This window comes from Bombyx mori, chromosome 26, assembly GCF_030269925.1.
Source record: "Bombyx mori chromosome 26, ASM3026992v2".
Taxonomy (NCBI): Eukaryota; Metazoa; Arthropoda; class Insecta; order Lepidoptera; family Bombycidae; genus Bombyx; species Bombyx mori.
This window is the reverse complement of record NC_085132.1, coordinates 3,819,160-3,834,979: the sequence shown is the minus strand read 5'-3', so window position 1 is coordinate 3,834,979 and position 15,820 is coordinate 3,819,160. Positions and strand designations below refer to the sequence as shown.

The 15,820-nt window shown below is 39.0% G+C and overlaps 1 protein-coding gene across 3 annotated transcripts in view; it reads left to right on the top strand.

Annotated features, from left to right (window-relative positions):
- The window catches only part of LOC101738280 (facilitated trehalose transporter Tret1), a 39,652-nt gene that overhangs the window by 19,586 nt on the left and 4,246 nt on the right, over positions 1–15,820 (top strand). The window contains exons 1-9 of one of the 3 annotated variants that reach the window (XM_062676301.1): positions 7,913–7,989; positions 8,080–8,171; positions 9,208–9,360; positions 11,027–11,229; positions 11,886–12,072; positions 12,515–12,679; positions 13,276–13,412; positions 13,715–13,807; positions 14,263–14,374. In XM_062676301.1, coding sequence (XP_062532285.1) covers positions 8,102–8,171; positions 9,208–9,360; positions 11,027–11,229; positions 11,886–12,072; positions 12,515–12,679; positions 13,276–13,412; positions 13,715–13,807; positions 14,263–14,374 — 1,120 coding nt within the window. In that variant the 5' untranslated portion in view covers positions 7,913–7,989; positions 8,080–8,101. Of the gene's footprint in view, positions 1–7,912; positions 8,172–9,207; positions 9,361–11,026; positions 11,230–11,885; positions 12,073–12,514; positions 12,680–13,275; positions 13,413–13,714; positions 13,808–14,262; positions 14,375–15,820 lie in introns of those variants that run through there. The other 2 variants (XM_021352480.3, XM_062676302.1) reach the window with 2 other exon arrangements.

Sequence of the window (15,820 nt, the reverse complement as noted above, 5' to 3'; positions counted from 1 at the left end):
GCTGCGTCGATCCCGCATGACGTAGGATAAGGCCAAGAAGAGTAACTTGAATAGACCGAACGGCATAGTGGTGATGGCGTGGGTCAGAAGAGTCTATCGCCTCCTCAGAATTAATCGCATTTTTTTCAATGACATACCTATCCTAATAGGTGAGGTTACAACCTATATAGTTATTGAATTGGCTAGTCGAGTTCGATGCCTCGATTTCATTCTACAAATGAGTATCCCACCCTTCAAAGCCTTACTAAATCTGTTTTAAATGTTCTTAGCAAAACATTAACAGTCGGAGACATTTGAAGTTTTAATATTACTTTTTTGTAAACAATTATTAAGCTCACAGCGATTGATGTGAACATAAAGAGATTAAGGGTTTTATTTTATTTTATTGCTTAGATGGATAGACGAGCTCACCTGATGTTAAGTGGTTACTGGAGCCCATAGACATCTACAACGGCAGCCCAACCCTTCAAACCGAAACGCATTACTGCTTCACGGCAGAAATAGGCAAGGTAATGGTACCCACCCGCGCGGACTCAAGAGGGCCTACCACCAGTAATTACGCAAATTATAATTTTGCGGGTTTGATTATTATTACACGATGTTATTCCTTCACCATGGAAGTCAATCGTGACCATTTGTTGAGTACGTATTTCATTAGAAAAATTGGTAGCCGCCTGAGATTCGAACATCGGTGCATCGCTCAACACGAATGCACCAGACGTCTTATCCTTTAGGCCACGACGACTTCAACCACACCAACCAGTGGCAGTGCGTTGAGTCACACCAACGCACTGCCCGCTAGCTTTTCGAAAGTTTTCGATTTCGTACCAAATTTAAACCTTGCTATTAAACCGTATGCAATCAGCTCACAGTTTATTATTATGTTATGGTACAATTTTTTTATAATTATGTATATATTATATTATAATGTATATTATATTTTTATTTTTTAAGCTATTATTAAACTGTATGACGAGACAGTGATAACCGTGCCGGTGTACGATATCCTGGTATACCTAATATACCTAATATATTTTTTATGAAAAGTTACGTAGATATTAGGTACGTAGTATCTAATTAATATTATTACGTGCCCTTAGGATCCAACATGGAAATCAATCATCGTAGCGCTTACCAACCTTTCAGCCCACGATGCGACTTTGCCCTTCAAACTATACGAGTAATAAACAATCGAGTTTTGACTCGAATAATCATAGATACTATTTTCAAAGCCGAGAATTTGTTAAAATAATTTATACTATAGTAATTTTACCATTTTATTTTAATTACCTTTATATAATTCCCTACTTTTCGATTACTTTTTTTTTTATTGCTTAGATGGGTGGACGAGCTCACAGCCCACCTGGTGTTAAGTGGTTACTGGAGCCCATAGACATCCACAACGTAGACGCGCCACCCACCTTGAGATACAAGTTCTAAAGTCTCAGTATAGTTACAACGGTTGCCCCCCCCCCCCCCCCCAAACCAAAACGCATTACTGCTTCACGGCAGAAGTAGGTAGGGCGGTGGTACCTATCCGCGCGGACTCACAAGTGGTCCTACCACCAGTAATTACGCAAATTATAACTTTGCGGGTTTGATTTTACTTTAAATTTTTGCTACATTTTTATTACTTTAAACTATTCCTAATTTCGGACGACTTAGCTGTTATTCGTCGACTTTTGAATACTGCAGAAATATCGAAGTAGTTTAGTTATATTGACGTCTCGGGAAAATCGGAGAAAATAGAATAATGTTATGTATTTATATTCATTATTTGGTTGTCATAATTAGTATTAATCTTATATTTATCGATTTTAATTACGCTCAACGCAAAGCAAACGAATCAAAAATCTGAATGAGTGTAACTCGAATATCCCTATCGCATCTCACATTCTAAAATCCGAAACCAATTTTATTTCACAAAACCATTCCCGTATCACTCGTTAAATCTAATTTAATCAACAATGGTGTTGTATAAAACTCTCACACGTGTTTACACGAACTAATTAGTGGGTCGTTGAAAGCGCTATCAAAAGGCCCAAGCAGTGCCATCTGTAGAGTAGTTTACTAAGCCGGTGACAAGCGTTAGAATCGATTCGACACATCGATTTTTTTAATGTTACTGTGATTTAAGCAAAATCGTCATTTTTTAAAACGTTCTGTCAATACACAAATTTGATTTCAATTTTAACTTATTTTTTTTATATTATTTTTTTCTGTATAAATGGTTGGATGAGCTCGCAGCCCACCTGGTGTTAAGTGGTTAATGGAGCCAGTAAATGCGGCCCCCACCTTGAGATATGAGTATAATGAGGTCTCAGTATAGTTACAAAGTGCCCCATCTTTCAAACCGAAATGCATTACTGCTTTTCGGACGAACTATACAGGGTGGTGATACCTACCCGTGCGGACTCACAAGAGATCCGACCACCAATTATTACGCAAATTAAATTTTTTCTATTATCTCATAATACTGTTTCAAGGACCGGGCGGATGTTTACCTGAGACTTTTAACTGAATTTATACAATAGATCCTTAAGATCTATTGTATAAATTCGTCTTCGTGCTCACAGCTTCCGCGTGAGTTTCGCACCAGCGTTAAGGGATGTGGACCCTATAGACATCATTTCCACGTTTTCCAAAAAAGATCCGTGGATATCGTCAAGAAAGAAGTTAATTTTATTAGGTGCCTCCTAGTAACACACTGCGATAATTCCTAGCAAAGCTCCGAAATGACCACTACGAAAACAAACTTTCATAGATATTAGTTTCACTAAGAAACTTATTTTGGAGGCTTTGAAACCAGCACCTGTCATTTAACAACTTTAATTCTTCCCATAATTCACAAAGTTAATGGTAATTTGTGAAATAATTTTGCATGAATACCTGGTAGAACACAATACGTATTGTAAATTAGGTCAACCCAAGTTAAGGCCTATATAACACACAACAGTTTGTTGATATGATATAAGATATTTAGGTAGTTATTTTTATGCGACTTAATTCCTTTTCCCTACAGGTTGAAGGTGAAGCCCGGAAAGAATAAATTTATGCTACGAAATCGCCTATTTTATATAATCAAATTAAGTTTTTCATTTAAAAAACCTATTTGCGCAAATCTGAAATAGTCCCCTAAGTTACCAGCGAATAGTTAAGAAAAAAACATTGAAAGTAACTACGTAAAACGTTCCGGAAAATGATTATATTATACTAAGCTTAAAATTAAGTTTGACAGCGACACGTCACCACGAAATGCACCGCAACGAATCCGAACGTACCTACAATTAGTGAATGCTCTCACAGCAACCGATTTTTTACCAAAAACACACGGATCTGATACAGAATACAAAATCCACAACAAAACTACGCCAGCGCCCGCTGGAGGTGACGAAAAAAAGTTAAGGCCCGGAAATCGTTACAGAGTTTTGAATGCGTCCAGGATCGAAATACGTTCGTCTGGTTACGAAAAAAAATAGAACAAATTAACAATTCCGTTTTCAAATCTGTGTGTCTATGTGATCAATCCCTTCCTTGATCGAAATGGAATTAAGTCTTAAAGCAATGTTGTTTTCATCTTTTTATCTATTCAAAATACGTTTGCGAAAATTAATTACTGTTCTTTTATGCGTATGCCTTGAGAACGGCTAGCTCATGGCATGGCATGCCTAATTTTTTTCTTTCGTAAATTTCAAATAACGATTTATGGAAAAAAAAACTTAGAAGTCGCCCGGAAAGTGGGAAAAATAAACATATTTGCTGAAACTTCAAGAAGCGTCGTCGTACAGCTAAAATTATTTATAAAAACTCTCCAGCAAGATTAAATATTTAAATGATTGAGATTCAATGGGAACGTATACTACATCGACAATCGGTATCAATACGAGATAAATTAATGTTTCCAAAGTTTGAGAATCACTGATAAAATATGCAATTCGTGATGCGAAACGAAATATACTTTTTCTACGAAAGAACAAAATCAGAATAAAGCGAACAATTACAGAAAAATAAAGTCATTTCATGTAATTAATAAACTATATAATAATATATCGATGATTAGGGTATTTCGTGAAAACCATCTATTGGACACTTTGTTAATCTTAACATTTTCCAAAAACACTGCGACGGTAAATAGTGCCTCATTGTGTCACTAGATGGTGTTAAAATGACGCGTCTGCCAACTTGGATGACACCCCAATGTTGGTGTCCATAGATTTAAACTTAACTGTTGGTATGATACATTTATGTATATTTATTAATCATAATTATTTGTCGCATAGCGTAATTCCAAGACAGATTTTTTTTTCTAATTTAGTACTTAAATCTTGGAAATCATCGAAATTTGTTTTTTTCCTCTACCTATTCGCTGGTAGCCTAAGAGACTATTCCAGGTATACCCGGACGGGTAGGTGAGTTCACGGGCTCAACTTGAGAGAATTTGCTAACACTAGCCCTAGCTAGAGCAGTGCTTCGCAGAGTCTACCACCGGATCGGAATCGCGACCCACTGAGAAGATCCGGCGAGAAAGTCAGTGGGCTGTATCTATGGGTTAGTTCGCTCGTTGAACTCTTCGTCGTGATCGACGAGTTCGACGAGGACGGTGGCCGGTGCTTGAGAGGCCTTAAAGCACCGAGAGTGAATCCGGAGGATCCGTCAAGACATGTTTCAGGCGACGGCGGCTTGCGTTGCCGCGTCGCGGTCGGATAATTAGGTAATTAGCGGCGGCCACGACAAGAGGGCTATCGTGCCGCGCTGCTTTTTCAAAGTAGCGTTCTGACGCTTCCTTAAGATTCTTACTTATCGGTACTAAATTTAGGCCGTCGTGTAGATCTAAATTGAGTACTCTCCGCAGGTGTCGTTTGAAGAAGAACATGTCATAGCTCTCTGCTCAAGTGGCGGGAAATGTAATGGTAAAAAGGAGGTGAGGGGATCATCTCGAATCCCTATGGCGAATCAGAGCATTCCCTATGGAGCATACGGTTTTGTGTAAAATTTAAAATCAAATCTACAGTACCTGAGAAAACGCTTTTTGTCACGTGCAGGTCAAAGGAAACTCCTCCAATCGGTTCCTAACGATTCTAACCGAACATCAGTGAAGCGATCAGTCATTCTTAATATTGACAACTTTATAGACCAGGTGAAGATAAATTATATTCATTCATCCGAAACATACACTCCCGATCCTGCGGAAAGAATGGAAAGCAGTCAACGTCGCCCTAAACACGTCATTTCGGATCCTCCCGATCCAACAGCGGTGCTTTTAGGTACCTCAAGCACCGGTCATCGTTCTCGTCGAACCCATCGCTTGCGACGAAGGGCTCGACGAGTAAATTAACCCTCAGACACAGCCCACTGAGTCTCTCGCCGGATCTTCTCAGTGGGTCGCGATTCCGATCCGGTGGTAGATTCTGCGAAGCACGGCTCTTGCTAGGGTTCGTGTTAGCAACATCATCAGGTTTGAGCCCCGTGAGCTCACCTACTAGTTAAGGCGACGCTGATATAACCTCTCAAGGCTCTCAGCTTAGGTAGGAAAAAAAAAACCGAAACATTACTATAAAATTAGATAGATACAACTTACTATTACCTCGCTCACATCCTTGATCTCTCTCTCCTGACTTCTAAGCGTATTTACAATCAAAATTCACTCTTAAACCGATAAACTAAAGAGTGAATCACAATAAGATATATTTAAAAAAATCCACCACTCAAATTTAAACTTTATCCCTCAAGAAATAAAGAGTTCATAAAGAGATTGTTGTCTGTATTGAAGCGGACAGGCTCCATTGGTTTCGTTGATTGATAAATTGTATATTTAAAAGCAATTAAAGTCTAATAATGCAATTTAAGTGCGTTTTTAATAGTTCGCAAGTGACTAAGGACAACGCGCTTGCTTTGTACTTGTGAAGGACGTTTTGTAAAAAATGTCCTTAAATTATTATAACTAAATACGGTGATTGCAACAGCAATGATTATGAAACACAAGCTTTTTTTTCTCAGTGTACGTAAATCTAAATCTTCAAAAGGAAGATTCATTAATAAAAACATCATCATCATCATCTCAGCCTGTCTACTGTCCACTGCTGGACATAGGCCTCCACAATCCATCTCCAGTGCGGCCGGTTGCCACCTGCTTTTTTTTCTTTTTCTTACCTAAGCTGGTAGCCTTGAGAGGCTATTCCAGAGTAACCTTAACTAGTAGGTGAGCTCACGGGGCTCAAACCTGACGACGTTGCTAACACGAACCATAGCAAGAGCCGTGCTTCGCAGAATCTACCACCGGATCGGAAATGCGACCCACTGAGAAGATCCGGCGAGAAACTCGGTGGGCTGTGTCTGAGAGTTAATTTACTCGTCGAGCCCTTCGTCGCAAGCGACGGGTTCGATGAGAACGGTGACCGGTGCTTGGAGTACCTAAAAGCACCGTTAGTGGATCGGGAGGATCCGAGATGACGTGTTTTGGGCGACGTCTACTGCTTTCCATTCTGTCCGCAGGATCGGGAATGTAGTTACCGGCGGCCACGATGAGAGGGTTCTCGTGTCGTGCCGCTTTATCGAAGTGGCGCATCGACGCCGACTGCAAATGCTTACTGACGGACTCTAAATCCAGGTCGTCATGGAGGTCGACGTTCCTGACGAACCACGGGGCTCCGACGGCTATCCTGCAAAAACGGGATTGAATAATTTGAAATGATTTTAGGTGAGTGCGGGCCGCGTGAGCGAACACTACACTTGCATAGGTCATGACGGGGCGTATGCAAGTTTTGTAGACCTTATTTCTAAGGGACATTTTACTTCGCCTGCATATCATCGGGTAGACACGTCCTAGTATGAAAGCGGCACGGTCGCGTACCGTCTTTATATGGGGGCGGAATGTCATCCTTCTGTCGAGGGTGACGCCTAAATATTTGACCTTCGGGGCCCACGGTATGGGTTGGTCGTACATCGTGATTGGGCGAATAGCGGAGGCGGAGGTGTTGACGCGCCTAGTCGGGAGAGGGATGCTCAGCGTGGTGTTCGGAGGGCGACCCCTTTTGAACAGCACCGCTGTGCTTTTCGTGGGGTTGATGTCGATGCGCCACTTCTGGAACCACTGTCCCATGGTGGTAGCTACGGTCTGAAGTCGCCGATGAAGCAACGCCTTCTTCATACACGAGTAGTAGATCTGCATCGAACGTGACCCAGCTATTTTCACCGGGTCGTAATTTACCAGGTTACTGGTAGGTAGTCTTCTGAGTCGGCACAGCTAGTTAACATCACCCTGCCTACTCCGTCACGAAGCGGAGCGTTCCAGCTTGAAGAGTGGGGCAGCCGTTGTACCGTAGAACTGAAATTAAAAGCTCATACTTCGAGGTGGGTGCGTCCTTTACATTGTTGACTTTGCTACTTACGTTGTTAAATTTATTAGTTTAGGCGGGCCGTGACATCGTTTGTCAGTGTATACAACAAAAAAATTAATATCAACAAGAAGCATACTATCTTTAACGAGTTTAACCATTGAGATATTATTGTAAAAATGCAATGAATTTACTAAAAATAATTTAAAACTAATTTAATTGTTTTATTATCATTGTAGAGTTAATGCCTACGTTGTCCGTGGTTACGAAGTACTCTAAATAGCGGAAATAATATAATGTACTAGTTAATACGAATTAATTGTGTCTACGGCTCGCGAATATTCAAGAAAAAAACTGAAAGTTATTAGGACTATAGTCAATAAATAGTCGTAATGAGGTACAGAAAGTGATTGCTACAAAAAGTTTAATGGATTCTTTAAATAGTCAAGGATTTCTTCATTTTAAATCCGAACGTTTGACTAACATTAACCTTAAGTGAAACATAAAGTTTCAATTAACTTCTTGCCATAAGAAAAACAATGTGATCACTGGATTGTATCGCCACAGAACTAAGCATCGTTCATTATTGTATACGGAATGGGTACAGACGTACACACACGTCGAATAAAGTAGCTAAATGAATAAATAAAACAAAGTTTTTCATTAATGTGTACAAAACATATTAATAATTTTCATTTCAAAGTACAATTTAATTGTCTTTAAAATAATTTAATGATTTTTTTAGTAAATTTATTCGTTAATTTAAAATGAAGTTCTTCGATGTTTTCCTCAAACAATTCAGATTGCAATGGAGGCAGTATTTAGTGGCTTCTTTGGGTAAGAGTTTAATATCCAATTAAACATACGTCCAAATTTAAATAATTAAAATTTCGAAGTTCACTTAATGATTTTATTACCGTAGTATTATTGCGCGTTCATATAAGCTGTCCTAACAAAGAAAAATAACAAAATCAGTTCAATACCTTACGTTGCATTGATATGATCAAACCCATAACATAAAAATCAACATAACATAATCATAACATAACATAATTATAACATAACATAAAGATCATAACATAAAAATCTGTGCTCGGTAGCTAAATTAACCTTAACCCTAATTTTTTTTTTTGTTAAAAGATTATTTATGTGGATAAAATCTGTATTTTTGATTTAATTATACTATGTATATCTATTTTTGCTGCGTCTTTTGATGGAGCATACTCGGGCAATCTTGTAAAATTGGACACCTGTGTGCTTAGCACAAGCTCAGAGGTTAGTCAAGGCATAGCAGGAATAGCCCACTAGGCTACCACCGTTGAAAAAAAAATCTGAACATCAACATTCAGACCGTCGGTCTATTGAAATATTACACCCGCTCGGTCAGGGCCGAATTTTGGGGAGGATAATCGGGACAAAAGCCCCGGGGCCTCCACAAACGGAGGGCACCCACAATAGAGACTTTGGAAAAATATCTTTCAAATTCCAACAAGTAAGCCCTAGTAGTACCTAAACATATTTTCCTTCTTTTTCGATATTCTTTTTTTCGCTGTTTTGTTTAACGTTACCGTAACACTAAAATTTAATTTCAGAAAATTCTTGTCTCCGATTATATTTATGTATGTTTGTTAACTATTAAGAGAATACATGGTTCCACAATTAACTGTTTACTGGAAAACTCGACTGAAAAAAATTGTTAATTTTATTTGGAAAATAATTTGGGGCCAGGGAGCCTCCGCTCCTCTGTTGCCCTGAGGCCTTCAGACCTCTAAATCCGGTCCTGCGCTCGGTAGAAGATCTTCCGTTTGTCGTTAACACCCAAAAGACCTCACATGTTACGAATAATACTAAGTATCTACCTTTGGCTCTCCAGCGAGCTACGGCAGCCTCTGTACCGGCATGTCAATGGGATGGACATCACCAGTGTTGCCACAGTTGCGAGGACCCAACTCCCCACTGCCAGAACAGCCTACGCTACAGCAAGAATCCTGGATCGGCTCTCTGCTCGTTCTCGGCGGATTGATCGGTGAGAAATTAGTGTTTATAATCTTCTTTTTTTTATTGCTTAGATGGGTGGACGAGCTCACAGCCCACCTGATGTTATGTGGTTACTGGAGCCTATAGACATCCACAACGTAAATGCGCCACACATCTTGAGATATAAGTTCTAAGGTCTCAAGTATAGTTACAACGGCTGCCCCGCCCTTCAAAACGAAACGCATTACTGCTTCACGGCAGAAATCGCTTATTAGTAAGCGAAAATCAGTTAAGTTTACGCGAGACTATCGCAAGAATGCACCATTTTCTTCTGTAACTTCTGGCGCTTTTTATATATAGGTCGCCATTTTCTTCTGAAACTTCTGGCGTCTCATTTCCCCGCGCTTTTAGATATAGGTATAATAAATATAATATAGGTATAATAATAAGTATCTTAATGAGATTGAGATATATTTATCTATAAACTAATCTACAGTTTCTGAGCTCTCAAATACTACTTACTGTTTATACCTTAAAAACTCAATACCTATCGTAGATGACGTGTGAGTGCACGAAGAAACAAATGCAAAGTCATAGGTTAGGTTTTATAAATGTATTGGGTAAATTATGTACCTACTTGGAATTTACTGTGACATTTAAACCTGATCTAATAGAAGGTGATAAATTTTATATTGCGTGAAATCGTGCAGCAATATTACTCGATCTACGCTAGAATATGCAGATTATGTAAAATAAACAGGAAGGACATCGTATATAAACAAACAGTTGAAGGCTCTAAGATTTATATCAGTTCAGAATAATACAATACACGTAGTTTAAATCGTATATGTTATTAGAAATGTTTTTACTATTTGCTCTATAAAACACACAATGATTTACGAATTATACAGATATTCTGTTTATGGTGACAAAAAAAAACAATGTGTTATTACTTGATATTTTAAAAACGTAGAATGTTTTTTTAAGTCCGAAAACTTGCGAGCTACGTCTGTGTTTCATGTAATTACCTACATAATTCGTATTCGCACTTTTATTGAATAAATGCGTAAGTATCCTAAGCTAGCATTCACTGCGTGTCTTAAAGAAAGAAAAAAGCCCTGCATAAAGTTCATACAAACATTTACGTACGTAAAAAAAAAGAAATGTTTGCAATTCACAAGCGGTTGAAGTAAGACTTTCAGAAGCTTTCTATCTCATTCTTCCGCAACCTTATCTTATCTGTTTTAGAGTCGCTTTTTCGTTTCATCAAATACCAATCAATTCGGGTGTTTGTCTGTGCGCCTGTGCAACAAAATCCCACAAGATGTTTAGAATCTACAGAATATACATAGGTTTAAGAAAACTGTTAAAGAACATATGTGCAATAAGGCTTACTATAAAGTCAATCATTATCTAGAAGATTGCATTATTGCAATACTTGTTACGTTATAATACTCATTGTAAAATGAATATTTAAAAAAAAACTAATGTTTAAATTTTTTTAATCTAATATTTAAAAAAAAAGACATCCCTGCTGAGTTTCTTGCCAGTTCTTCTCAGGACGGAGGTTAGTTTTTTGTGAATTGGCGGTACTTCTTGTTGACGTTCAACAAGTATGTACTTTCATTTATGTTGAATAAAAATTTTTTGATTTGATTTAAATATTAGCAGTCCTAAAGACGTTTTCACATCGAAACCCTACCTTCGAATTACAGGCCCATTCATCACAGTGCCATTGTCAAAGCACGTTGGCCGGAGATGGCTGATTATGGGATCGAACGTGCCCCTACTACTGGGCTGGTTGCTCGCCGGAGTCACAACTAACTTGCCAACGTTGTACGTCGCGAGGTTGGCCTGGGGCTGTGCTACTGCCATGCAATTTGCGACAGTACCTATTTACATAGGAGAAATTGCCGAGGTGAGTAGAGAGGTAGACCCGTGTGGACTTAATATAAGTTCTACCACCATAGGAGAAATTGCCGAGGTGAGTAGAGAGATAGACCCGTGTGGACTTAATATAAGTTCTACCACCATAGGAGAAATTGCCGAGGTGAGTAGAGAGATAGACCCGTATGGACTTAATATAAGTTCTACCACCATAGGAGAAATTGCCGAGGTGAGTAGAGAGATAGACCCGTGTGGACTTAATATAAGTTCTACCACCATAGGAGAAATTGCCGAGGTGAGTAGAGAGATAGACCCGTGTGGACTTAATATAAGTTCTACCACCAGTAAACTCTGGTGGGCAATAGCGGTTCATTGACCCAAAACTCAGTGACTATTACCCCGTTTCCAGCGAACATCTTGGTTGTTTCATGAAACCAAAAGATATATTTGAAGCAAAGGCTTTGACTAAAGAATCATGTTTACAAGAATAAAGATAGTCTACTCGTGAGAACTAGTGAAGTCACGTTCACGAAAAAGCAACGAAAAAAAATGTGCAGCGGATATTTGTATATGAACCAATGTTATTTATCAGTCAGTAACTGCCAAGGCCACCTATTAATCAAATCTTGAATGACAGGTAGCAAGCTGTTTGCGAGGGCGCTTAACAAAAAGCTCTGCGTTTTCCAGGACAAAATCCGGGGAGCTCTGAGCGCGTTTTTCTTGTTGTTCATCAATATCGGCTTTTTGTTGGCCTACGCCATCGGTCCTTTCACCAGCTATTGGGGCCTCACAGCCTGTGGTGGAATTATATCCCTGTTATATCTACCGTTTTCTTGGTATTTACCAGAAACACCGTTCTTTTTGGTGTTCAAAGGTTAGTCACTGTTTTAGAAATAAATATTGTTTAATTTTATTACTTTAGTCACAGCTATTGACGTATTTAGTTTTTGTGTGTGCTTTCTAATTAAAATCTTTTTTTATTGCTTAGGTGGATGGACGATCCCACGGCTCACCTGTTAAGTGGTTACCGGAGCCCATAGACATCTACAACGTAAATGCCACCACCTACCACGAGATATGAGTTCTGAGGTCTCAGTTTATACAGTACAACGTCTGCTTCATCCTTCAAACTGAAACGCATTACTGCTTCCCGGTAAAAATAGGCAGAGCGGTGGTACCTACCCGTGCGGTCTTAAAAGACGTCCTACCATCAGTAAAACTTTTGGTTTTATCCGAATTCTCAAGATTATAATGGCAACGGTGCATTCATTTTCTTTCCTAAAAATAAAGATCCTCGTACACGCTTATCTCTCCAGGTCGTCTTGAAGAGGCATCCTCAGTGCTGCAACAGCTTCGAGGAAAGACCAAAGATGAAGTGCAACCTGAATTGGATAGCTTACAGGCGATGATAGCCAGAGAATACGAGGAGGAACCCAAAATTAGCGACTTGTGGGCCAGCAGAGGAAGCGTTAAAGCATTGGGTGAGATTTCACAATGTGTATTTGGAGGTAAAAGACAAAGGGAAGATCTTCCACCGAGCGGATGATATTGCTCGGTAGACTGACGGTCCGAATGTTATTATTCGGATCTTGTATAAATGTAAACTTATCTTGAAAATGTCGTGAAATATATTGTGTTCTATGAGCCTTAATATTGTTACGCGCTGAGGTTCGGAATAAATAAAACTTCCACCGAAGTACAAATTAAACTCTATATATATAACACTTACAGAACGACTTTACGATTCGTAATTCACTTCTTCCGCTTCGCTTCAGATGATCCGTTCGCTGTTTCACTTTGAGTAGATCCGATTACTAACTACCTTCGTGTCGTCTCTAGAACGCTTTTACAGTCGATACGGTATCCCAAGAATTATCGAGAACATTCCTGATGTTTCCGCAATTTGACAATAGATGGTGTCGTACGTATCGAGCGTTCCCGATTTTACTAGTTATTTCATTTCTGCTCTTCGACTATAGATGGCGTTACTCTTAACGGCGTAACAATACTTGAAATGTCTCCCTCGTTTTCAGTATCGACTCATTACATCTTTGTAATTAGATTCGTCTGGTTTAAGGTATATGCGTGTTCCTGGCGATGTTGCTGCAGTTATCCGGGATCGACGTGCTGTTATTCTACATGGAGGAGCTACTGGCGAAGGTCGGCACTAAGATCTCTCCGTCCGACGGAACTATCATCATGGGAGTCGTTCAGGTGTGTAAGTAGTCTCTAATTAGCTTGTAGGAAGTGACAATTGAAATCCTTTTTGGACAAAACGCACCCTGTATATTATTATTTTTCCTACCTATGCTTTGAGAGGCTTGAGAGGCTATTTCGGCTTCACCCTAACGTCTAGGTGAATTCACGGAATCAAACCGGAGTGGTGCTAAGACTGGCCCTAGCAAGAACAGTGCTTCGCAGAATCTACCACCGGATCGGAAACGCGACCCACTGAGGAGATCCGGCGAGAAACTGTATATTTATGTGGTTATGAAGAATGTATTGGAACTCGTTAGGTGGCGACGAGCTGTGTGACTCCGATGGTCGTGGATCGGCTGGGTCGGAAACTTCTCATGTGGACTACTTCGCTTGGACTTACTATATTTCTGGTAAGGACTTGAAGCGGTTGTCTGAAAGCTAGTTTTATGATTTGAAATTCTATAGGAGTTAACTTTCTAACCGGACGTTGCATGACTTCAGTGGAAGATATCATAGAGTGTAGATAGAGAATGAGAATAATGTGTTTCGAAATAACGATCCGAATACGAGACATATTTAGTACCTACTTAGTAACAACGCTTACTAACTTACTAATGTAACTGACTTTAGACCAATAAAGCTTTATTTCATTTAAATTATCGAACGAATGACTCTAAATCAATAATCGTATATCGAAAAGAAAATAACGAAGAAGTATTTATTCGAATTTCATTTTATTATCTAACAAATTACTCCGAATCGATAATCCGATATCGGAAAGAAAATAACAAAGAAGTATTTATCGGATGTCGAAAAAAAAAAGAAATACCGAAGAATTATTTTTTGGTTTCTTTTTCATTTTCAGACCTTAATCGGCGTTTACGCCCTTCTGGACAATTACTATAAATATGACGTCACATCCGTGACCTTCCTTCCGCTGCTGTGTCTAATTGTTTATATGATATTGTTCACTTTAGGTAAGTAAACAATTGATGATTAATACTCTGGCTCGTTAAAACGTTACAAAAAATTATATTATGTAAGTGCCCACTACGAAAAAGAAAGAAAGGAAAACATATACTAGATGGGAAAAAGATATAAAGAAAGTGGCAACTACAAACTGGGTTACGATTGCCCAATCTAGAGAAGTTTGGCTATCCTTAGAAGAGGCCTTTACCCGAGGGGTGGTTCTTGCAAGTGGAAATACTACCTAATATTAAACAACAAACACAATTGTTAGTTAATTAATCCCATAGATCACATTGATTTAATTTTGTTTTTATAAGACACTTTTTTATTGACAAAGGCTTTTTATTTCTTTATTGGCTCGTAATGCTACGCACCGATAAATCGACAGATCGATTAGTTGTGTACGGATTAGTGACACGAGCAACTCACAGACGCGAGCTAAGTACGTAGGTACTTTAGTAAAATATAAGAAAAGACGTTGTTAATAAATGTATGTTTTTTTTTAATCGCTCAACAATCTCGCTTCTTCATTAATTAACTCTGAAAATGTGAACTTGTCACACTCACCGCCGTAAAGTACCTATCTGCAGGGACGTCTTAAACTAGGCTGGGGCCCTTAGGCACAAAAGAATTTGAGGCCCTTTTGGAAAGTAAAAAAAGGTAATTATAATAACATTTTTTTACTGGCTATGACCATTTATTATAGGTAATCAAATACAGTATGATATAATAATATTAATTGTATTAGAATGCTGCTGGTTTTTTGGTTACGATTACGATAATGGTTTCTTTCGGGATTTCTGTTGAGCAAAATATTCCATTATATCTTTAAAGTCAATTTTTTGAAGGACATCACTTTCTATGTCCATCATTGTCAAATTACTCAGCCTTTCTTGTAACATTGTTGTTCGCAATTCATTTTTTATTCTCTTAAGCTGCGAATATGACCGCTCTCGACTACGATTGGTAACCAAATTGTCGGTCCTTCGGGGCCCCCTGAGAATGGGGGCCCTGGGCACGGGCCCCGTGTGCCCTTATGGTAAAGACGGTATTGCCTATCTGTTTGCTTAGTGCGAGTTTTTTAACATTTTGGATAGAGTTGGAACAGCGCCCCTAGCGGCAGACGTAGGAAAACATTCCAACTCCATACAAATTGGCGTTAACTTTTACGCTATCGAAAACGTTAAAAAACTTGCACTAAGCACACTGAACATTAATTCCAACTCACGTTCAGGAACACAACAATTTAACACACAATCTAAACGTTGCTTGTTAATTAATATTGAGTTTTTTTTCCTACCTAAGCTGATGGTCTAGGGGACCATATCAGCGTCAACGGGCTAGTAGTAAGTGAGCTCACGGTGCTCAAACCTGACGACGTTGCTAACACGAACCCTAGCAAAAGCAGTGCTTCGCAGAATCTACCATCGAATTGGAAATGCGACCCACTGAGA